At 40.5% G+C, this 25,874-nt stretch overlaps 2 protein-coding genes across 3 annotated transcripts in view; both read right to left on the bottom strand.

Moving 5' to 3' along the window:
- Window positions 1–21,723, bottom strand: part of LOC124035082 (diphosphoinositol polyphosphate phosphohydrolase 3-beta-like) — a 32,321-nt gene extending 10,598 nt beyond the window's left edge. The window contains exons 1-4 of one of the 2 annotated variants that reach the window (XM_046348502.1): window positions 21,316–21,723; window positions 7,559–7,669; window positions 2,997–3,068; window positions 17–61 (exon numbers count right to left, since the gene is read on the bottom strand). In XM_046348502.1, coding sequence (XP_046204458.1) covers window positions 17–61; window positions 2,997–3,068; window positions 7,559–7,669; window positions 21,316–21,579 — 492 coding nt within the window. In that variant the 5' untranslated portion in view covers window positions 21,580–21,723. The remainder of the gene's footprint in view (window positions 1–16; window positions 62–2,996; window positions 3,069–7,558; window positions 7,670–21,315) is intronic. The other variant, XM_046348510.1, reaches the window with a different exon arrangement.
- A 924-nt stretch (window positions 21,724–22,647) lies between these two features.
- The window catches only part of LOC124035073 (ubiquitin-conjugating enzyme E2 N), an 11,196-nt gene continuing 7,969 nt past the window's right edge, over window positions 22,648–25,874 (bottom strand). Inside the window, exons 3-4 of the mRNA XM_046348491.1 lie at window positions 24,694–24,834; window positions 22,648–24,099 (exon numbers count right to left, since the gene is read on the bottom strand). Of these exons, the coding sequence (XP_046204447.1) occupies window positions 24,053–24,099; window positions 24,694–24,834 (188 nt within the window). The 3' untranslated portion in view covers window positions 22,648–24,052. The remainder of the gene's footprint in view (window positions 24,100–24,693; window positions 24,835–25,874) is intronic.

The following is a 25,874-nucleotide window of genomic DNA, read 5'->3' as shown; positions in this document are numbered from 1 at the left end:
AGTTTGTGAGGCTTACCTCAAAAACCCCCAGTAGCCTGCCAAGTTTCCCCTTTACACCAGCCTGGACAGTGACACAGACAGATTAGAACAAAAGACAGTCAAGCTACTGTATAAACACCAGTATAAAATCAATACATTCCCACATCCTACATTACAAGACAGAATCACTTTTAAAAGTTGTTGCAGCCAATATCATGTAGAGTTCTACTCCTCTGTTAAATCAACATCAGCAAGACAATTATTTTCAGAAAACAGAATCAAATTCTACTAAATGTAAATGTAGCAGATGGAGATCTGTGAAACTGATTCCTCAGCCTGAAGTGTCCCCACGTGCGCTGCTTGATAGCTAGCTAGTACGACTTGGTAAGACACTTCAGGAGGGAAGTCACATGCGCTGCTTGATAGCTAGCTAGTACGACTTGGTAAGACACTTCAGGAGGGAAGTCACGTGTGTTTGCGAGGCAGAGGTCCTGAGTTCGAACCTTGGTATGAGCTGAATCAGGGGGAAGTGGTACTCGCTAAGCTTGGGGCGTGACATGTTTTACATAAACAAATAGCCTACATTTATTTAATTGATGATAGGATAACTAACACATCACAGATTATAACAACTAAAGATGAATCCATGTATTGTGGTATTCACAAGCAAGGAATGTGCTCTTAAAGAACGTGCTTGTTTGGTAAGGCAGATATGTTTTACCTCAAACAATGCAACAGGTTTGACAGTACCCTACCCTCACACGCTGCAAAAGCCAGATGGGAACATCGACTGACTGTGGGATATTTTCATGCCGAGACAGAATTCCAGGAGACTAGCCAAAGGGGAATACCATGTCTCTGCTCCCATAAAACTTAGTCTCAGCATTGCCCATGATGAGGACTGCATGTACTGTGCATTCGGAATAGTGTTCAGACCCCTTGACTTTTTCCACATTTTGTTATGTTACAGCCTTATTCTAAAATTAATTAAATACCCCATAATGACAAAGCAAAAACAGGTTTTTAGATGTTTTTAAATGTTTGCAAATGTATTAAAAATAAAAACTGAAATATTACATTTACATAAGTATTCATACCCTTTACTAGTACTTTGTTGAAGCACCTCTGGCAGCGTTTACAGCCTCGAGTCTTCTTGGTTGTTATGCTAAACGCTTGGTAGACCTGTTTTTGGAGAATTTCTCCCCTTCTTCTCCGCAGATCCTCTCAAGCTCTGTCAGGTTGGATGGGGAGTGTCGCTGCACAGCTATTTTCAGGTCTCTCCAGAGATATTCAAGTCTGGGCTCTGGCTGCATTGTCTTGGCTGTGTGCTTAGGGTCATTGTCCTGTTGGAAGGTGAACCTTCACCACAGTCTGAGGTCCTGAGCGCGCTCTGTACTTTGCTTCATTTATCTTTCCCTCGCTCCTGACTAGTCTCCCAGTCCCCGCCACTGAAAAACATCCCCACAGCATGATGCTGCCACCACATTGGGATGGTGTCAGGTTTCCTCCAGACGTGACGCTTGGCATTAAGGCCAAAGAGTTCAATCTTGGTTTCATCAGACCAGAGAATCTTGTTTCTCATGGTCTGAGAGTCCTTTCAGGTGCCTCTTGGCAAACTCCAAGTGGGCTGTCATGTGCCTTTTACTGAGGAGTGGCTTCTGTCTGGCCACTCTACCATAAAGGCCTGATTGGCGGAGTGCTGCACAGAAGGTTGTCCTTCTGGAAGGTTCTCCCATCTCCACAGAGGAACTCTGGAGCTCTGTCAGAGTGACCATCGTGTTCTTGGTCACCTCCCTGACCAAGGCCCTTCTCCCCCGATTGCTGAGTTTGGCCGTGCGGCCAGCTCTAGGAAGAGTCTTAGTGGTTCCAAACTTCTTTAGTTTAAGAATGATGGAGGCCATGCACGGTCAACTGTGAGACCATATGTAGACAGGTGTGTGCCTTTCCAAATCATGTACAATCAATTGAATTTACCACAGATGGACTGCAATAAAGTTGTAGAAACACCTCAAAGATGATCAATGGAAACAGGATGCACCTGAGCTCAATTTCGAGTCTCATAGCAAAGGGTCTGAATACTTCAGTAAATATGTTTGTTTTTTTTAAATATAAATTTGCAAACATTTCTGAAAACCTGTTTTATTTTTGTCATTATGGGGTATTGTGTGTAGATTGATGAGGAAAATGATTTATTTTATCAATTTTAGAATAAGGCTTAAAGTAACAAAATGTGGAAAAAGTCAAAAGGTCTGAATACTTTCCGAATGCACTGTATACCCACTGATTGGGGTTTGGCCCATCTCAAGAGAAGATCCCCAGGAGGACTTATGCCATCCTAGCATGCCTCATCGACTGAAGTGCTCAGCAGTTTAGTCAGCAATATAAAAACAAGGCCAAGAACTCCTGCTAATGATCATAGCTATAATGTTAGCCTGGTTCCAGATCAGTTTGTGCTGTCTTACCAAATACACTTCTGTCATTGTCATTTGTCACGCCAAACAATGACACACCAGGGATGGAATTGGCAAGCTAACACAAACAGATTGGTGTCCAGGCTAATATATAAGCCTAATGTTGCTTGTCAAACCATTTGTGGTAAAAAGCAGGCAACATGAAATGGCTGCTGGGAAGCCATGGAGCCATTTCACAACTCATCATACTGTTCATGTGGATATCATACTGTCCACTAGGACAGTGGTTCTCAAACTCTTTCACTCGGGGCCTCCCTTCCATTATTGGGAAACAAAATCAATGGGCAAAAAAAACATTTGCTGACATGGGTTAGATGATCTAGACATTTCTGACAAGTTATAAATAATTATCTGAGGTCTGCAATGACAAGAGGAAAACTGATGATGCACTACCCAATTTGTGCATTCACCTATTACAACTTCCAAGAGTAGGTTGAAAGCCTGAATGAGTTCCCCCTCCCCTTCCCCACAGTTTGAGAAGCACTGCACTAGGATATAAAGGTTTGTGATATATGCATGAGAAAAAATATTAAAAGAGTATTGTACCCGGCCGCTGACTGTATTGGGAGAGCCTTGCAACATTCCAGGACTGGAGCCCATGGCTCTGTTCACATGATCCTGGGAGAGAGACGTAATTCAGGTTTAAGTTCCTGCATCTCTCCTAGGTCTGCCTGGCTGGGGCCAGGTTACCAGGACCACATGGTCATATGACAAACACAAGCCCCTACCAACACACTTCAGCTCTATGATGGGATAATCCCAATATGTTTTTTTTTACATTATAAAACTGATTTATGTGATAAAATCGAATTAATCTGACACTCATGCACATATTAAACCTCAATTAAACTTCCATTACGTGGTTCTTTGGAGGGGATGTGTTGAACTTGACAGAAGGGTATTACAGTGGGATGACCATTTGAGTTATGAGCTCCTAACAGCCTGTGTTGGGGAGCGACTCATTTAACCCTATTCAGGGAGGAGGAAGACGTGGGTAACTGGACACTGCCTCTAAATGTCACCGCTCAACTCCTCACAGCTGTCAACACCACTCCCTGTGGCAGAACACGGCAGAACATCCACTCCAGTCCAAACTAAAAGTGAACAAGTTGTCATTAAACCAGGGATCATCAACAAGATTCAGCCACAGGACAATTTTTTCTTGAGTGGATGGTCGGGGAGTCGGAACATAATAAACAAATATTTGACTGCAAATTGATTGCAAGCCCAAACAGATATAATTTGTGACAAAAAACATAATAATTTCAAACCTTGCTTACATATGTATACAATCATGTGTCCCGATTATGCATGAAAATACTTGGGAACAGTTGCAAAACTTTTTTACAGTGTTATGTCCACATTTTTCTGAAGATTTATATATATCCTCTTTTTCAGCGAGCCCCACAGATATGGATACTTTTTTGTCTGGTATATAATTACCTAGATTATCAGATAGCCAGGTACAGGACCTGGACTGTACTATAACAGAAGAGGAGGTTAGAGACACCATGTCACTGTACCTATGAAAGCAGGGAAACCACCTGGTCTGAAAGGAATTTTTGTAGAATACTATAAAAAGTATATTGACATTCTTGTACCTGTATTGACAGTGGTTTACCAAGAGGCATTTCAAAATGGCTCCCTTCCGGACACCTTTAATGAGGCTTTGATATCACTGATTCCTAAGAAGGATAGAGATACTACAGAACCAGGGAATTTTAGAGCTATCAGCCTCCTTAATGTGGATTGCAAGATTCTTACTAAGACCCTTGCGATACGCTTAGAGAAGGCACTACCTAATATTATACATAGTGACCAAGTAGGATTTAAGAACAGGACCTGAACTGATAATATGAGGGAGCTCTTACATCTCATGTGGTTAAACCGCTCAAATATAGTACCTACCACTGCTGTCTCTTTAGATGCTGAGAAGGTATTTGATAGGGTAGAGTGGGCTTTTCTCTTTTCTCTCCCTGGTTTTGGACCTGACTTTTGTAAATGTATAGGAGTCCTCTATTCCAATCCTAAAGCAACAGTATTTACGAATGGAATTATGTCTCCTTTTTTTCTGTCTTTCTAGAGGCACAATGCAGGAGAGGCACTCACTCTAATTACTTAAAAATCATACAATATGATTTTCTGGATTTTTGTTTTAGATTCCGTCTCTCACAGTTGAACTGTACCTATGATAAAAAATTACAGACCCCTACATGCCTTGTAAGTAGGAAAACCTGCAAAATCGTCAGCGTATCAAATAATTGTTCTCTCCACTGTATATACACACAGTACCAGTCAAAAGACACACTTTCTCATTCAAGGGTTTTTCTTTATTTTTAATATTTTCTACATTGTAAAATAACATCAAAACTATGAAATAACACATAAGGAATCATGTAGTAACCCAAAAATGTGTCAAACAAATCAAAATAGAGTTTATATTTGAGATTCTTCAAAGTAGCCAACCTTTGCCTCGATGACAGCTTTGCACAATCTTGGCATTCTCTCAACCAGCTTCATGAGGAATGCTTTTCCAACAGTCTTGAAGGAGTTCCCACATATGCTGACCACTTGTTGGCTGCTTTTCCGTCACTCTGCGGTCCAACTCATCCCAAACCATCTCAATTGGTTTGAGGTCGGGTGATTGTGGAGGCCAGGTCATCTGATGCAGCACTCCATCACTCTCCTTTTTAGTCAAATAGCCCTTACACAGCCTGGAGGTGTGTTTGGTCATTGTCATGTCGAAAATCACATGGTAGCACCACTAAGCCCAAACCAGATGGGATGGCATATTGCTGCAGAATGCTGGTTAAGTGTGCCTTGAATTCTGAATAAATCACTGACAGTGTCAACAGCAAAGCACCCCCAAACAGTCACACCTCCTCATCTACGCTTCACGGCGGGAACTACAAATGCAGCGATCATCCGTTCACCTACTTCTGGTTGGACTTTTTTATTTTTTATTTGGAGTCATCAGACCAAAGGACAGATTTCCACCGGTCTAATGTCCATTGCTCATGTTTCTTGGCTCAAGCAAGTCTCTTCTTATTATTGGTGTCCTTTAGTAGTGGTTTCTTTGCAGCAATTCGAGGCCTGATTCACACTGTCCCATCTAAACTGTTGATGTTGGGATGTGTCTGTTACTTGAACTCTATCAAGCATTTATTTGGGCTGCAATCTGAGGCTGGTAACTCTAATGAAATTATCCTCTGCAGTAGAGGTAACTCTGGATCTTCCTTTTGTGTGGCGGTCCTCATGAGAGCCAGTTTCATCATAGAGCTTGATGGTTTTTGCGACGGCACTTGAAAAAACTGTCAAAGTTCTTGAAATGTTCTGGATTGACTGACCTTCACGTCTTAGAGTAATGATGGACTGTCATTGCGCTTTGCATATTTGAGCTGTTCTTGCCATAATATGGACTTGGTATTTCACCAAATAGGGCTATCTTCTGTATACCACCCCTACCTTGTCACAACACAACTGATTGGCTCAAATGCATTAATCTTTTGCATGTAGGGGGCAGTATTTTCGATTTGGCTAAAAACCTTACCCATTTGAAACTGCCTATTTCTCAGCCCCAGAAAATAGAATGTGCATATAATTGTCAGATTGGATAGAAAACACTCTAAAGTTTCCAAAACTGTAAAAAATATTGTCTGTGAGTATAACAGAACTGATATTGCAGGAGAAAGCCTGAGGAAAAGCCAATCAGGAAGTGCCTCTTATTTTGAAACCTTTCTGTTCCTAGGCATGCCTATCCTCCATTTAAAGGGATATCAACCAGACTCCTTTTTCTATGGCTTCCCTACGGTGTCAACAGTCTTTAGACATAATTTCAGGCTTTTATTTTGAAAAATTAGCGTGAAGGATCACATTGCGAAAGTTGATAGGCGGGGGCTCTCAGAGCGAGTTTTGCGCAACTGAGTAAAGCGGCCAATGTTTCTCCCGCTGTTATTGAAAAAGCTACACACTCGGTTGATATATTATCGAATATATATTTTAAAAACAACTTGAGGATTGATTATAAAAAACGTTTGACATGTTTCTGTGGACATTATGGATATTATTTGGAATATACGTCTGTGTTGTCGTGACCGCTCTTTCCTGTGGATTTCTGAACATAACGCGACAAACAAACGTTGGTATTTTGGGTATAAAAATAATCTTTATGGAACAAAAGGAACATTTGTTGTGTAACTGGGAGTCTCGTGAGTGAAAGATCATCAAAGGTAAACCATTTTTTTGATTGCTTTTCTGATTTTCGTGACCTAGCTACTTAATGCTTAGTGTACATAATGTTATGTTATCTATAAACTTACACAAACGCTTGGATTGCTTTCGCTGTAAAGCATAATTTCAAAATCTGAAACGACAGGTGGATTAACAAAAGGCTAAACTGTGTTTTGCAATATTGCACTTGTGATTTCATGAATATTAATATTTTTTTGTAACATTATTTGACTGTGGCGCTATGCTATTCAGAGGTTGCTGATGACAATTATCCCGGTACCGGAATGGGTAGCGTCAAGAAGTTTTGGAGGAAAGAAATTCCACAAATGAACTTTTAACAACAAGGCACACCTGTTAATTGAAATGTATTACAGGTGACCTCACGAAGCTGGTTGAGAGAATGCCAAGAGTGTGTAAAGCTGTAATTAAGGCAAAGGGTGGCTTCTTTGAAGAATCTGAAATATATTTTGATTTGGTTAATGTTTTTTTTGGTTACTACATGATTCCATATGTGTTATTTCATAGTTTTGATGTCTTCACTAATATTCTTGTAAAGAATAAAGAAAACCCCCTGAATGAGGAGACGAGTGCAAACTTTTGACTGGTATTTAATAATATTTAATTAAAAAAATTGCTGAGAAAACTTGGAAGGGTAAATAAGAACAGGTGCCAGCTGTGGAACCCTGCACTAAACCATTAGCTAAACTGGATTTCTGTGCAATGTACATCATGCTCAATCTAGAACATTTTGAAACTATATCGCCACTTCAAATCTATAAGTGCTACTAATTTATCAAGGAAACGGTCTCTCTAACTTGGTGCATTACAGATAGATGATTAGGATAATAACATTTCTATGGGGGGGGGGGGGTTCTCACCTCTTCGTACACCTCTCTGACTGCTGCTCCACACGGCTCCTCCTCAGGCTCCATCCCTCCTCCTGGTACAATCCACTGGTCCGGGTGCCGACTGCTGCTCACCAGCAACACCTGGAACGGGTCAAAATAAACCAATGATACTCAAACAGTGGTTTGTGGGAAGAAAGCCTCTAGTTTCTTGTCCAGGCAGATACTTAACTACACAACCTCTCAGTTCAACAGAAGATGCATGAATTGAGGCATACATTTGATGTGGGGGAGTTTAAACATATTCAGCAGGATATTCAATTGAGGAGTACAGTGAAATTTGGATAGAAAATGCTTCTTTATTATCCTATATTAACCTACACATTGATCAGCAGTACAGCCTTCATCTGGGTATCTGCCCATTGACATAAAGTATATTGTACGTCTGACACCAGCAGCCGCACCTGCCAGGGTGAGGTGGGTCTGTGACAGGAAAAGCTGCCATTGGAAGAACCCCCAGCTCAGCTCTGTGCCAATCACATGGTCACCCAGGTCAGGTTTATAAACATGGGGCAATTCCACAGTAACGGAATTATTACTCCGATTTTTCACTTTAAAATGTATGCAAAACAAAAACCATTGATATCAAAGTTTAACAAACCAACTCTAATCACTAGGTCTACTTTGAATACATTTACTGGAATATATGCAGATGCAAAGTTTGGTAAGAGATTTATGTAAAATCTCCCTTTTTTATGCGACCACATTTTCTGAATTAGGATAAAAAAATGTCTGCAGAAATAATAGGGTGTCAGCTGTTTGACAACTTGAGTTTGAAAAATATATATTTGAGTTATTGAACAACAGTAAATTAAGTGGATTTACACCCCATAACATAATTACATCATGGGTCCCTGATCTGTATTACACAGAAATGACGAATTATGGATATGAATGTCCTTCTCTTCAGATGTTTCATGAATAGGTACACAAAGTTAGAAATAAATAAATATTATCCTTTGCATATGGGTATTATTCTACACAATATCTATTATTCTAATGAGCTCGGCCCCCAAACTAGACAACATCTGAACCAATCATAGATGTCTATGTTTCACAAGTTTGGACATTACAGTACAGCACAGTACAATATAGTAACTATTTTACTGTACTGAACAATACTCTACTCTTCTTTACTTTTCTGTACTGTAATGTACTCTACTGTGCTTCATTGTACTCTACTGTCCAAATTTGTGAAACATATACGTCTGTGATTGGTTGAGATTTGGTCCGGTCACCAATCAGGGATGTCTATGTTTGGGCCAAGTCAAGGCCAGTATGGACCAAAACTCAATCTCTGTGGACGTGGATGTTGAAATCAAGGCCGACCCAAAAAATGTCCTCTGTGGATGTTAAAATCAAGGCCAGGATGGACTGACCATATTTCATCTACTTTTTAAATGTCCTCCGTGGATGTTAAAATCAAGGCCAGGATGGACTGACCATATTTCATCTACTTTTTAAATGTCCTCCGTGGATGTTAAAATCAAGGCCAGGATGGACTGACCATATTTCATCTACTTTTTAAATGTCCTCTGTGGATGTTAAAATCAAGGCCAGGATGGACTGACCATATTTCATATACTTTTTAAATGTCCATGGATGTCTGGTGTCAGTCAGTGCTCAGTGGTTGTGGATGCTGTTTACAATAAATGGAAAAAGATGGGGCTCATGGGTAGGTGTTAGTAAGATATAGGTAACATTAACTAGAGAGAAAGAGAAGACAGAAAGAGAAAGAAAACACTTATGAGCTGAACATAACATGTATGCCAGTGGATTGGAGGACATTAGCCGGTGACCCAGCTGTGGTATGTGACCACTATACTTTCCCATTGTAGCCTATTCAATTGCAGTAATTCCATTACATTTTTGTATTTTATTTTTTACTAGAACACATTCTCAATTACAGCAACAAACTGGGGAATAGTTACAGGGGCGAGGAGGGGGGATGAATAAGCCAATTGGAAGCTGGGGATGATTAGGTGGCCATGATGGCGTAAGGGACAGATTGGAAATGTAGCCAGGACACCAGGGTTAACACCCCTACTCTTACTTGAGTGCCATGGGATCTTTAGTGACCACAGAGAATCAAGACACCCGTTTTCCGAAAAACGGAAAATGTCCCCAATCACTGCCTTGGGGCATTGGGATACTATTATAATCAACAATGTGTTACCGATTTGGTAACAGAATTGCAAATTTGAATCACTTAATAATTCATAAAAATAATTCATAGCCTGCGGCTATGGAACCCTGACCTATTCACCGGACGTGCTACCTGTCCCAGACCTGCTGTTTTCAACTCTCTAGAGACAGCAGGAGCGGTAGAGAATTTCTGAATGATCGGCTATGAAAAGCTGACCTGTTACACCCTCGACAACCAGTGTGACTATTATTATTTGACCATGCCGGTAATTTATGAACATTTGAACATCTTGGCCATGTTCTGTTATAATTTCCACCTGCCACAGCCAGAAGAGGACTGGCCACCCCTCATAGCCTGGTTCCTCTCTAGGTTTCTTCCTAGGTTCTGGCCTTTCTAAGGAGTTGATCCTAGCCACCGTGCTTCTACACCTGCATTGCTTGCTGTTTGGGGTTTTAGGCTGGGCTTCTATACAGCACTTTGAGATATCAACTGATGTAAGATGGGCTATATAAATACATTTGATTTGATAAACAAAAATGTATATTAGTAAAAATACTAACTAATTGGTAGGTCTACCTTAGAAAATATCTTAAAGATGTGAGGTTTTCGTAATGGAATTACAAGGCAATGTTTCTCAAAGAAAGAAGGCAACTAAAAAAATAAAAAATAATAATAGTTGGTATGGTTCTTTATTTCAACATTATTGTGTTTTGATGTTTTCCTAATACCTTTTGAGACTTTTTTCTGGTAGATATTTTCCAAGATCTATTTTCCATCGGTTTGACCAGAAATCAAATCCATTACATATGCCTAATTTTTAAGATGGAAAATTGTTAAAAATGCATCTATGCCCTTCATATCCCCAAAATAAAGACTCTTAGCTTTAATTTGACACCGAATTTGATATGCTCCTATGAATTTCACATGTTGGTGCTCATGTGTCCTTTTACATGGAAATGGCCCATGGCGTTTAACCAGATGGCTGAGAGCCAGATGGCAGCAGGGTACAGGAGATGAGAATCTACCCACTGTCTTTTGCTAAGGGAGGGTATATTTCTGGACACTTTCAGTTTACCAGTAAACTATCAGAATGTTGGCATCTTTCAAGGATTTTATGTTGTTATCTGTCACATTTAGTGGCACTTTTGGGTACTTCAGATTCTCACATGTAAAATATGGGAAATAATAAAATAAAATGATTTTAAAATAAAAACTGAATGACAAAGCTGTAAAAGATTATCCTAAATATAAGCAATACATTTTGAGAATACCATTGGTGTTTAATTTGAGGGTTTCAGCATTGCGTCAAACTGGTGGAAGTGAAAAAAGTCAATAGTTGGAAGAGTTGCACAGTTAATTGAAAATAATGCCACTGTTGATTAGATGCTTTTTTCATTCATTAAGCTATTTTCTCTTGAACTATTTGGTCTATCTACTAGAAAGTCATAGACAGTGAATTCTATATGATTTTTTTCTTCTTCAGTTATTCAAGTATAAATTACCAAAGTTAGGGTATATTGACATAGATTTTCAGTAAATGACCAAAATGGCCCAGGTACCTGGGCTCTGAGGTACCAGTGGCAGAAGCATCCTCAGAGGACCCTGTTCAACAGGTATCTATTTTGACAGAGCGGTGACGGTAAAACCATAGACATAATCAGGGAACTGTTCTGTGCATGTTTGTCCTTTTCAGCGATCCCCAAGGTTAGTTAGTAAAGTATCAACTTGTCTTGTGTTGCTATACTTCCAAGTCTCGTTCAGCTCTCAGAACAAACATGAGAAAGACAGAATTCAGCCTACAACAAATTAGGAGTTGACAGTTATCAAGTAAAAAAAAGGGGCTGCCTTTACAATCAATGTCTGCATTGTGACAAAGACTTATAATCTTAAATGAACAATCCATTCATCAGTTCATTGTTGATACAGTCCCAAAATATTTTGCATGTCAGCAATTACGTTTTTCAAGATTTTGGACTTCCAAAAAGCAAACTGTAACTTGCCACATCATGATGATGATGGTGTCTTGCATTATATGATGCAATTTGCATCATCATCATCATCATGTGGAAAGTTACAATTTGCTTTGACATGCAAAACATTTGAAATAAATACCAAAATATAGTTTGAGTGGATTATTCCTTTAAGGGAAACATACCAACAAGTATGTTTAAAAACTGACCAGAGACAAGCAAAGGGAGAGAAACAGGGTACCCCTCTGGTGCCTCAGTCCCATGACCTTCAACCCCATCTGGCATCACACTGACTCCCATAAGAGGGCCACGTGTGGATGCCTCCCAGATCCCACCAGGTCGTTCCAGCTCAAAAAGCACAAGAAAGAGAATTTTGACACCCACCATCTCGGATTGTTCTGAAATTGTTTCTGTAGTTAGTAACAGATACGATTAGCATTCCTTAAACGTTATTTTGTTGAAATATAATTTGATCTCTGAGAAATTAAGTTAATTGATTGCACTCAAATTGACCATTTTAATTGATAGGATTCAAATCATATTAAATAAATATAGTACTCAACATCTGATTTCTTCCTACCAGTGAGTAAGATGTGAGGAATCAAAAAACATGGGGAATCAAAGCCAACCACAGACAGCCACACGATTTTATCCATTTTGCTTGTCTCTTGTGTTTATTAAATAGATCACAACATTTCCTTTGCAACTTGGGGTAGAAAAACAATAGATTCGGCTCATTAAGAAAATACATTGTGTGGTCATCCTCACAGTTCAAGCCAGTCCTCCATGAAAGCAATTCAGTTTGTCCTTCTCTCTGCAAACTAATGCTTCAGCCCAACTCTCCTTGAATAGTCCACCAAGTGGCTGCGCTCTGCAATTCTCACATCAATACTTTTCCTACAAGCCCAAAACTTTGTTAGAGAAATGGGCTAGGGACAAAAATGTTGTGACAATCCTAATAAATAATGAATTGTACAGCAGTCTTACCCAACACAACTCAATACTATTACAATTGCAAAACTGTAGTGTGTGTTTGGGACTTACCATTGAAGACCATTAGAGACAATAACATTGAAACCATTAGAGAACTGCTGTAGCCTAATAGTTTGGTTGTTCACCAGGAAGAGTGTAACAGTAACTACTAATCCAGACCTTTTTTAAAGGGAATAAACTACACACAAAGGTGCCTTGTCCTAGACACAAATTAGGAGTAAAAGAAGGACAAACTGATTTGCTTTCATTGAGGACTGGCTTGAACTGTGAGGATGACCACACAATGTATTTTCATCACAAGACAAATCTATTGGTTGTCTACCCAAAGTTGCAAAGGAAATGTTATGATCTATTTAATAAAACACAAGAGACCAGAATAAATGATGAGTGTGATAGTATAGCTGGACCAGCAGCATCTAATGGTAAACCAGATTCACAGGGAATACATGACATAGTATAGAGAAGTAAAAGTCCAAGACACAGCTTCATACTACTTGTCAAACACAAAGAAATGATACTAGCGGTTAACAGTATTGTGCCAGTAAACGAAAGGCCGCTGATTTGAATCCCCAAGCTGACCAGGTGAAAAATCTGTCGATGTGCCCTTAGCAGAGCGTCTGCCAAAATGTAAAAGTCAGTCTGTATACTGGTTGTTGGGGTGGGATGGCATGGGGTGTGGGGGGGTCCATGGATGGCTTTTGACCATGTCTTACTCATTAGTTAGAAGAAGTTTGGTCCAAATCTGACGATGGGTATTATATTTATTGAATATTATCTGAATCCTAGAAATTAAAATGTCCAATTTGGGTGCAATAAATTAGCTTAATGTTTCATAAATGACCATCTTACCTGTTTCTAACTACATAAACTATTGTATAACAATCTGAGATGGTGGGTGTCATGGCTTGCTGAAATTATATGGAATGACTCCACCATACGTGAGCTCACAGAGCACATGCATCCCCCAGCCCTAGTCAGCTTCTGTCAACAAGAACCGATTTAACATCAGCTTTACTGACCATTGTAGACCATTGTCCAGAACTAATGAATTACCAACTAAACAATCAAATCGAGCACCCAGGACAGGAGCATTTGCTAAAAGTATTGTACTACCTGCACAAATATTTAGCAAAAAGTGGGGCTGGGATTGGGAGATTCTGAAGAGAACTTGCTAATGATAATGCCTGACCTCTAAGATAATGTTGCTGAAAGTCACCCCAGAGTTGCACAAAATTGAGAATGAGTCATTTGGAAAATTACCCCATTATCGTATGAAATGCTGTAGATTGGCTATTGATAACTTTACACAGTTTAACATGACCTCGTCATTTCTATCCCTAGATAACCTTAAAATAACCCTCAATTCGAATAACAAGAAGCTATCAGGTGACCAAAATAGACCCAGTGAATTTTGGACAGATGATTGTGAATTAGCAAACTATAAAATTACAACCTAAAGGATCATAAGGAGTTGCTGTTTATAGGCCGGGATTATTGAAACAAATACTTATCGTGCAACAGGATGTGTGACACTACCTTTTAGAATTGGCCACAGAAATAGAGGTTTCACCCACACTAACTCTGTATAAACCCAGAGCCTAAGGTGTTTGCTGGAACATTGGCGTCAGCACCCTCTCTCACACTCACAAACACACTGCAAAAGTACTGGATCAGCAGTTGCCTTTCTGCATGAAAACCACAACAGCTTAGCAGAGCAGCTGAATGACCAGTCCTGATCCAATCCACACCAGTGTGAAGTCCTTGCTGTCATAAGGTTTCAGAGGTTACGTTTCACAGTTGTTTCACTTGAACTGAAACAATACTGAGTGCAGCATTCAGCCTGGCTTAACCAAGCTACCTACTTATGGTAAAAGAGCTCAATTAAGCACAGTGATTTCATTTGCTTTTCCTCCTGATAGTCAAATGGTATGCATCTTTGATTACAACAAAACTGTCTCTGTTTTTTAAAGAAGTGTAAAATCCATTCTGTGGGGGAGGCTACACATCTAATGCCCCCATCTCTGAATGAAAATGGCTCCTCAGATGCATGTTCTCAGAGAATAGAGATCTATGCCACTAAGGAGGAATTTCCTGTGTTCACACATCTTCATTGTATTAATGTGAGTAATACATGTATACACTCTGTCACCCTGCCAACTTATAGACACGTTGCAGCTAAGGTCTCCTATAGTTGAAGTGATACTTTGGGATTTTGGCAATGAGGCACTTTATCTACTTCCCCAGATGAACTAGTGGATAGCATTTTTATGTCTCTGTGTCTAGTATGAAGGAAGTTAGAAGTAGTTTCAAGAGCCAACACAAGTGTTAGCGTAATGACTGGGTGAGTTGTGTGTGTGTGTGTGTGTGTGTGTGTGTGTGTGTGTGTGTGTGTGTGTGTGTGTGTGTGTGTGTGTGTGTGTGTGTGTGTGTGTGTGTGTGTGTGTGTGTGTGTGTGTGTGTGTGTGTGTGTATGTGTGTGTGTGTCAGAGAGAGAAAGCGAGAGAGAGGAGGTGGGTAAGGGAATCTGACAGGGGACAGCTAGTGCCTCTGCCGCAGCGTTTCTATAAATTGCAGCTGACAGGTTACTGGGTATTTAGCACAGTGTAACACTCATCCCTTGGCCCCCTGGCTCTCCCAATCAAATGCAGTCCTGAAAGACAGGGTCTTGTCCCCAGGCAGAGTAGTCATGATCCAAGATGCTCCCTTTCTTACCACTTCAGTCCCATGTTAAGTCCTAAACAGTGTGTGTGTGTGTGTGTGTGTGTGTGTGTGTGTGTGTGTGTGTGTGTGTGTGTGTGTGTGTGTGTGTGTGTGTGTGTGTGTGTGTGTGTGTGTGTGTGTGTGTGTGTGTGTGTGTGTGTGTGTGTGTACTGCGTACATACAGTACAGTACAGGCTGCCTTTGTGTTTTGTGGTGCCTCAGCATAGAGATCACATTAACACGTGTGGTGTCACTCACATGGTAGCGACCTGCACAATATAACCAAAACAGCTGAAGCCTAGAGGGACTAGTATTAAATAGCCAACACCTGACTGACTGACTGACTGACTGACTGCAAATACATTATTTCATAATGGGCCAGTATTTATAGACAGAGGTAGGCTATCATTAAATATTTTGGAGGCAAGTGATTATAGCTTATTACCAATGCAATGAAACAGGACAAATTGCATACCAGCTTCAGAATGCAATTACAGTAGGTAGGCTTATTTGTTCCTCAATGGTCTAAAAAGGTGGTAAAATATATGCCCAAATAACATAACCTAAGTCTGACCCTGTTTCCAAATGGGCACATTTGTTTTTGTTTATTAAAACCATGCCCTGAGTAAGCATAGCTTACACATGTCAATGAAACTTGTGTTTACAAAGAAATGTATAAGTCTAGATGGCATCAAAGCATGCATTACTCACTCTCTCTACCTCTCTGTATCAATGGAAATAACATGACTCTGATACATGTGGTAAAGAGACCAATGGAACGCAGACCATGGGGTACAGAAGGAGGAAGCCAGATTGGCGCACATTCAACAAATCTGATTTAACAAAGTGGATATTTGTCGAATCTGTAATGATTGTAACAGGCCCACAATGTGGTTACTAAAGTCCGATTTGGATATATTTGGCTGTTTTCACTGCATAACATTTAGAAGTTGTCCCTTTTCAGATTTAGAAGATGCGACTGCTAAATGCTAACTCCTGTTCATATAAGCTGGTAACATAGCTAGCATAGAGGGATCGGTGGTGGTAGCCAAAGTTGTTTTTAACTGTAATGCAGTGGATTGCCGATGATGATATTAACATGCATTTGGGTTGGCATCCATACAAGCATTATACTCATTTTCTTTACCTCAACATAGTGTGAAATACACATACAGCAAAAAAGTATTTAGTCAGCCACCAATTGTGCAAGTTCTCCCACTTAAAAAGATGAGAGAGGCCTGTAATTTTCATCATAGGTACACTTCAACTAAAAAAAAATCCAGAAAATCACATTGTAAGATTTTTAAATTAATTTATTTGCAAATGATGGTGGAAAATAAGTATTTGGTCAATAACTAAAGTTTATCTCAATACTTTGTTATATACCCTTTGTTGGCAATGACAAGAGGTCAAACATTTTCTGTAAGTCTTCACAAGGTTTTCACACACTGTTGCTGGTATTTTGGCCCATTCTTCCATGCAGATCTCCTCTAGAGCAGTGATGTTTTTGGGCTGTGGCTGGGCAACACGGACTTTCAACTCCCTCCAAAGATTTTCTATGGGGTTGAGATCTGGAGACTGGCTAGGTCACTCCAGGACCTTGAAATGCTTCTTACGAAGCCACTCCTTCGCTGCCCTGGTGGTGTGTTTGGGATCATTGTCATGCTGAAAGACCCAGCCACATTTCATCTTCAATGCCCTTGCTGATGGTAGGCTTTGTTACTTTGGTCCCAGCTCTCTGCAGGTCATTCACTAGGTCCCCCCGTGGAGCCCCAGATCGAGGGAGATCGAGGGAGATTATCAGTGGTCTTGTATGTCTTCCATTTCCTAATAATTGCTCCCACAGTTGATTTCTTCAAACTAAGCTGCTTACCTATTGCAGAGCAGATTCAGTCTTCCCAGCCTGGTGCAGGTCTAAAATGTTGTTTCTGGTGTCCTTTGACAGCTCTTTGTTCTTGCCCATAGTGGAGTTTGGAGTGTGACTGTTTGAGGTTGTGGACAGATGTCTTTTATAGTGATTACAAGTTCAAACAGATGCCATTAATACAGGTAACGAGTGGAGGACAGAGGAGCCTCTTACAGGTAGGTGACCAAATACTTATTTTCCACCATAATTTGCAAATAAATTCATAAAAAATCCTACAATTTGATTTTCTGGATTTTTCCCCCTCATTTTGTCTGTCATAGTTGAAGTGTACCTATGATGAAAATTACAGGCCTCTCATCTTTTTAAGTGGGAGAACATGCAAAATTGGTGGCTGACAAAATACTTTTTTGCCCCACTGTATATACAATAGCCTAAATGTAGGCACATTTTGCTGTGGGGCAATGACGAGATTCAGGATGTTTTCCCCACGCAAAGTCACGGGAAGTAGGGGTGCAGCACCCCAGACAAATTGGAATAAATAAATATTTAAAACATTTAATTGTAGAAAAATAAATATTCACAAAAGTAATGCACTGGTCCTTTACTACTCCTGTATTAGCGGCCCCTTCATTCAGCCAAGAAATCCGTTTTTACAGGGTCCTGACCAATTGTGCTATTTTGTGTGTTTTCTTGCGCTGATCTGAACTTTTTTTGTACATAATGTTTCCTTCTGGACATCAGAACCGCAATCATTAACCTGGATTTGGATGTGATTTCTACTTCAATGAGCCGGCAGCAAAGGACATACTGCTCATCCCAGACCAGACCCAAATCCCCAACACTGGAGGATATACCTGACAAGACTACGTCGGAGACTGGATAAACCGCCTCTATCTTCAAACGTGTAATCCAGCGTTTCCCCAAACTCAGTCCTGGGGAACCCAAGTGGTACACGTTTTGGTTCAAATCATCAAAGCATTATCATGAATTCATTATTTGAATAAGCTGTGTAGTGCAAGGACAAAAACTCAAATGTGCACCGCTTGGGGTCCCCAGAAAGGAGTTTAGGAAACACTGGAATAAACTGGATGAGCGCCGTTCGAGACTAACATATTAAAGTGATCTGAAGAACTGCAATATCCTATGTTTCTCAGAGTTATGGCGAAACAAGGACTTTGAAAATATAAATCTAGCTGGTTTTTCTATCTATCAGCAGGACAGAACGGCAGTTCTCACGGGGGATGGTGTGTTTCTCTTTGTTAACAACAGCTGGTGCATAATCTCTAATATTAAGGAAGAGAGTTTATCTGGAGGTGAAGAAACTCTGGTTCACCTTTACTCCACACACAGAGATGCATACAAAGCTCTCCCTCGCCTTCCGTTGGTCAAATCTGTCCATAACTCTATCTTCCTGATTCCTGCTTACAAGCAAAAACTCAAACAGGAAGTACCAGTGACACGCTCAATACGGAAGTGGTCCGATGAAAGGGATGCTAAGCTAAAGGACTGTTTTGCTAGCACAGACTGGAATATGTTCTGGTATTTATCTGATGGCATTGAGGAGTTTAGACACATCAGTCACTGGCTTCATTAATAAGTGCATCGATGACGTCACCCCGACATTGACCATACGTACTTGTCCCAACCAGAAGCCATACAGGCAACATCCACACTGAGTTAAAGGCTAGAGCTGCTGCTTTCAAGGAGTGGGACACTAATCCGGACCCTAATTATAAATCCCTCTACACCCTCTGACAAACCATCAAACAGGAAAAGCGTCAATACACGACTGAGATCGAATACTACTACACTGGCTCTTTCACTATCACAGATTACAAAGGGAAACCTAGCTGCGAGCTGCCCAATGACGTGAGCCTACCAGATGAGCTACAGTGCCTTCAGAAAGTATTCACACCCCTTATTGTTGTGTTACAGCCTGAATTTAAAATGGATTCAATTGATAATTGTTTTTGTCACTTGTCTACACACAATACCCAATAATGTCAAAGTGGAATTTTTTTTTTCAAAATGTTTTACAAATTAATGAAAAATTTGTCAATAAGTATTCAACCCTTTTGTTATGGCAAGCCTAAATAAGTTCAGGACTAAAAATGTGCTTAACAAGTCACATAATAACTTGCATGGACTCGCTGTGTGTAATCGTGTTTAGCATGAGTTTTGAATAACTACCTCATCTCTATACCCTACACGTACAATTCTCTGTATGGTCCCTCAGTTAAGCAGTGCATTTCAAACACAGATTCAAACACAAAGATCAAGGAGGTTTTCCAATGCCTTATAAAGAAGGGCACCTATTGGTAGATGGGTAAAATTTTAAAAAGCAGGCATTGAATACTCCCAGGGGTGTGAATACTTATGTAAATGAGATATTTCTGTATTTCATTTTCAATAAATTTGCAAGAATTTCTAAAAACATGTTTTCACCTTGCCATTGTGGTATTGTGTGTAAATGGGTGTAGATTTAAAAAAAAATCCATTTTGAATTCAGGCTGTAAAACACAATGTGGAATAAATCAAGGGGTATGAATAATTTCTGAAGACACTATAAATGCCTTGCTTCGAGGCAAGCAACACTGAACAATGCATGAGAGCACCAGCTGTTCCTGACGACTGTGATCACTCTCTCTGTAACCAATGTCAGTAAGGTTTTTAAACAGGTTTGTAAACGGATTTCCAGTATGCTTACTCAGAGCATGTGTTGACCTGACATTTTCAACCTCTCCCTGACCTAGTCTGTAATACCTACGACGATGAGACAGCCTATGGGTAGGTGGTCAGAGACCTGGTAGTGTGGTGCCAGGACAACCTCTCCCTCAACGTCAGCAAGACAGAGGAGCTGATCGCGGACTACTGGAAACGCAGGGCTGAGCACGCCCCCATTCACATTGAAGGAGCAGGTTGAAAGCTTCAAGTTCCTCAGTGTTCACATCACTAAGGACCTATCGTGGTCCAAACACTCCAACAGTCGTGAAAAGAGGGCACGAAAATACCTCTTCCTCCTCGGGAGGCTGAAAAAATTTGACATGGGCCCACAGATCTTCAAAAAAGGTATACAGCTGCACCATTGAGAGCATATTGACTGGTATCACCACTTGGTAAGGCAACTGCTTAGCATCCGACCGTAAGGTGCTACAGAGCGTACAACCTAGTACATCACTGGGGCCGAGCTCCCTGCCATCCAGGACCTCTATACCAGGCGATGTCAAAAGGCCATAAAAAGTGTCAAAGATTCCAGCCACCCAAGCCATAGCCTGTTCTCTCTGTTATCATACGGCAAACGGTACCAGGGCGCCAAGTCTGGGAACAAAAGGCTCCTGTACAGCTTCTACCCCCAAGCCATAAGTCTGCTTAACAGTTCATCAAATTGCTACCCAGACTATTTGCATTGACCCCATTTTTTTTGCTGCACTGACTATGCCCACTCACAGTACTCTACCCCCACACACACTCTCCATATATACTGCTGCTACTGTTTATTATCTATCCTTATTGCCTAGTCACTTTTCCACATATTATCTCAACACTAAACTACCTCTTACTGCACATTGACTCGGTACCGGTACTCCTTGCATATAGCCTCGTTATTATTTTATTGTGTTACTATTTCCTGCATTTTTGTTGGAAAATGGCTCGTAAGTAAGCATTTCACTGTAGTCTACACCTGTTGTATTCCGCGCATGTGACAAATAATATTTGATTTGATTTAGGAATTTGTCACAGAGGTAGACAAAATCTTAAGGAACTTGTCATTTGAACTTGGTTAAATAAGCCGTGTTCTTGTGATGAGTCAGTAGTGAATATCTATCCCATATCTAACCAATCATCTCGACTCTCAGCCTGGGACTCCCTAAAGCTACGCCACTTAAATACAAGTGACTTTTCGTATCAGGTTTGGAGAGCATTTTCGCAAACCGTAATTTAATGTTCCTATCCTGCTACGTTAATTTTTCTAACCTGCCGCGTAGGTTCTAAAGTGATACGAAAAGTCGTAGCTGTCTCGAAGTGACGTGATTTTAGTGAGTCCCATCCATACCTCGTCCTCTTTTTCATTCTTGAAGCATAAACATGCCGCTCGTCTCTTGAAACCTTCACCATCATAAGTCCTCGTCTGGTTGGGTTTAAACTTCATCATATATTCTGCAATCTCCGTGCTCCAGGGAAATACGAAAGGTGGTGTGAATGGGGGATCTAACCAGATCAAGTCAAGTGCCTTTACTAGGCCAAGAGAGAAACAAGAAACCACGCACACAATATCTCCAAAGAAATCTTCAGGCAATCCAATTGAAACGTTATTCATCTATTCGCATACAAGCATCGCATATCCCGGAGTGTTGTCTGCCGAACATGCTGGTTGCCGTTGTCAACACACATATTCCCTACGCCAAACCACTGTGGTCCGCGAGCACCGCAACCTGCTGACCTCCGTACTGCGCCGTGTCCACCTATCAGCGCCACGCTACGATTAGATGTGGTTAATTCCATCTAACAATGTGATGACTCATATTTGTCCCTTTAAAATGTCAAACAAAAACCAAAGGTTGCAAAGCCGTTATTGTGCAAAGAGTTGTATGGTTTGTTTAGCTGTGCAATATTTGTTGTCTAGAATACATTTTAAAATTACATCTCAGCATCACTGTTACCATGGAATTGTACATTTCAATAACTAGGCATATCTCAAGCTAAAATTAAACGCACTCAGTTATCAGTCTACTTTTCAAGTTAATGGAACTACGGTTAACTGTAAGTCTACTTTAAAATCTGGCATAACTGGTTCTTCTTGGGCAAGTCAATTTCCCCATTTCGAGGTCCATAAGAAAACACTGCACTCTTGCCCTCGAAGCGCCGAGACAGAATGCAGTGTTCACCACCATTACATTTTACATTGTAGCCAGCTCAGTCAAATCTGCAACACTAACAAAAACTAGTATCAACCTTAACGTTACATTGCTGTCCTCTAGTGGTAAACCGAATAACGAGTATAAAGTGTCCCTGCTGTTTTGGATGAGGGAATATGCACAGAAAAATATAAATATATTTTGAAGGCGTGAGAAAATGTTATTTGTATCACCATGAGATGGCTGACTTTGACATTATCAATTGAAGAATAGACTAATACATTCAGTAATTGTCAAAAAAATCTAGGACCAGAGTAAAGATTAAGACCGTCTGGCAATAAGCTAGGGTTACTCTTCTTTCTGAATTCACCCAAGGGCAGTCATGATTCAACTTCAATGTTCAGCAGTCATGCTTCACTGTTGAATCTAACCTATGTTGACTTCAATGTATTCAATTCAACAACATAATTGAGGATATACTGTAAGTCCTAGCCTGCCATCCTTACTTCCACAAAAAACAAAGGCACACATTTTCTTATTAAATCAACAGATTTTATTTACAGAAAAAAAATGCAGGTGGACTGTTTTCCTACCATTTGGAGAACAGGAAAACGTGCCCCCCCCCCGACCCCTCCAGTTCAATAGAAATAATGAATTTACAAACAGTGAATTGAATACAGACTTTTCAAACCAAATACCAATATTGACAGTTGAGACAAAAGCCTTCATTGATCTCTTGCGAGTTAGTTCCTGCGATTCCCCCATTACCCCTAACCACCTACCCTTACCTCCCCCCAACCTCCTCGAGTAAAATTACCCCTAACACACACACTGCAGAACTTACAACTCATTACACTTTTCTGAAATGAATGCCATGGGAAGGAAGTAAACCGTTGTGTCTTGTAGCATTAGATTGTGACAAACAGGAAGAACAAGAAACTAAAAGAGCCATGTAGCCCGATGTCAGGAAAACATCCATATCAAATAAAAAGGAGAGACGAGAAAAACAATATATTCCTAATACAGAAGTTATGGAATTCCTGTCCCGCCACCCCTATCCCAATCCATACCGCCCTCCCTCCGCCATAAGACTACCTTAGGGTCTCTACACGGACAGCGGTTGCAACAGTTAAACATGATGGTGGCAGGCTCAGATTCATTGTTTAGTCGTTATATCATTACTTTGTATTTCATGTTAAAGTGGTTTAGCAGGCGCTATGTTGATTTTGTTTTGCGGCTTGGCCTTCAACAGGGTAATGAGTCCAACAATAGCCTGTCTCAAAGGGTGTGTCTACTACATGGGGCTAATCAGCAGATTTCAATAAACAACCAGCATCACAAGAAAAAAACAAAGTTAATAAAAGAAAAGTTTTTTAAAGTTTGGCCATCTTGGACAAGAACCCAGACTGTCTCCCTCCAACCCATCCCCTCAGAATAAAACATGGGACAGACAAACACTTCGTTTTTTAAATTTTCTGTACGAAGCTAGTTAAAAGCAGAGGTTGGCAGTTTCCTCCCAAATCAATGGAAAATAAAGCCAGGTGTTGAGTTAGATCTCAACCCTGGCTGCCCATGCATCTGAACAGTAGTGAGTTAGATCTCAACCCTGGCTGCCCATGCATCTGAACAGTAGCGAGTTAGATCTCAACCCTGGCTGCCCATGCATCTGAACAGTAGTGAGTTAGGACAAAGACGACAAGTTACGTTTTTTTCTCTCGTATGTGCATTTAAAATCACCAATTTACTTGTCTTTTTCCTCTTTTTTTAATATATTCCTTAAATGTTTACTTTATTATAATAATACCTTTTTTTTGCTCCAAGACGGTGTCCTTTAAATGCAAATGAAGTAGGAAGAAGAAGAGGTCTTGGCAGAAATAAGGAGTGTGTTCTCACACTGACTTCCCGCTCAGTTTCTTTCCGCTTGTTTTACGTTTTCTACACTTCTATGTTGTTTTGAGCGTAAAGCCTGGTCCATGTCCGGGCTGCAACACAAAATAAAGAAGAGAGATGAGGTCAGAAAGCAAGACTAGGTCCATTATAGTCTGTTCTAAAAAACAACATGCTTTGGTGACTGGTGAGAGTTAGTTCATTATTAGTCTTCCAATAGAATTGTTGAGGCTTCAAGTTAACTTTGTCACATTTGTACTGGCTGAATGGTAGCCTACATTTAGAGACTGAAGTACAATTTTAACAAGGTTGTGTTCATTAGGCACCACACAATAAAACGTCTGAAACAGGGAAGATTACCTGGACTTGTCTAAAAAGAATAGTTAATTTCCCTTTCTGTTGCGAAACATTTGAACGTTTCCATTGCATGCCATAACGAACACGACCCAGGCAAGTGGGGGTGGTGAGCGGGTAGGAGTACACTGCTCAGAGCCGGAAAAGGCTATACAGATACTCCTGTAAAACTATATTTAATACACCTGGATACACCTGTAAAACTATATTTAATTTCAGAACTGGTTAAAATTAGGTTATGGTAAGGGTCAGCTTTAGAATTTAGTTAGTCGTTTTGCAGGTCATGAGTGTCCTTATAGACTCTCCCCTCAGAGCCGGGTTTCATCTAGACTTACCCGTCTCTATGGCTTGAGCTTCATTGGACTTCCACTGCTCCGCAACATCATTCGCTAGAGGATCATCAGGGTTGGGAGCACTTAGTAATGCCTGGATTGATAGCAGGACAGTACGGATCTGCAAGGCTGGAGACCATTTATCTGTGAAGAGATTTGAGGGATGAAAGGAAGGAGGAAAAAGGGGGAGCGAGGGAGGCAGGAGAGAGGTTTGAACAATGTTTCTATTTTGAGTGATGTGGCAGTGGATAGGCAGTTAGTGGCATGTCACAGCAATGGGGAGATGCGGCTTGAGTGAGAGGTCAAAAGTGTAATCGGAGAGGCTCTTGATCTTCTGAGCGAGATTAAAAAGGAAAATCCCTCATAGTGCTCCCTCATAGCGCTCGCTCTTGATTCTAACGCAGTGGGGATATGGCAGGAAACAATGCCCAGGCCTATCCCACTAACAAGCCTAAACTTAATGCTGTGTATGACAGAGAAACAGAGCAGCTGCAGCAATGTGACAGACAGTTAATGCGATCTCATATCCCCAGTATCTGTTATCAGTCACCTGGATTGTACCTAAATACTTTTGATAAAACAGGTCAAATATTAGGGCTGGGAATTGCCAGGGACCTCAGGATACGATATTATCATGATACTTTGGAACTGATGTTCCATGTTTCAGATGTCTGCTGCAGGGGGAGCCATGAGAACACATTTTATCAGTCATAGAAATAAAAGTGCTGAAAACAAATTGGCTCCCTATTTCAAAAGAAGATGGAGAACAAGCTGTGAAGGGAAATAATATTTCCAGAAAGGTAGACATCCCTAAATGTCAGACCTAGAATCAGATAACGTTGGTTGCCACCATTTTAAAAAAGGAGGCATTTTTATTTCTCAATCTCAACTCGTAAAGCACGCCTCCCATTCAGATGCATATGCTTTTGCCTGCCTACCATTTACTAGCAGCGGATCACCCACCACTTTGCAATGTGAGCTTGAGGCATTCAAATTGTTTGGAACCTGAACGTTTTACTTCACTTCAAATAATGTCTTACCTTGCTTCAAAGTAGCCTTATCAAAATCCATCCATAGAAGTGAATTATTTTATAAAGACTGCCATTAACCAGCCCTTCTCTCCAGTTATATTGGTTTTCATATCAACTTTCTTTCATTGTCCAGAAGCCAAAGGCACAATCCTA

The sequence above is a fragment of the Oncorhynchus gorbuscha genome, linkage group LG01 (genome assembly GCF_021184085.1).
Source record: "Oncorhynchus gorbuscha isolate QuinsamMale2020 ecotype Even-year linkage group LG01, OgorEven_v1.0, whole genome shotgun sequence".
Taxonomy (NCBI): domain Eukaryota; kingdom Metazoa; phylum Chordata; class Actinopteri; order Salmoniformes; family Salmonidae; genus Oncorhynchus; species Oncorhynchus gorbuscha.
Note: the sequence above shows the minus strand (reverse complement) of the source record. Positions and strands in the feature narration are given on the sequence as shown.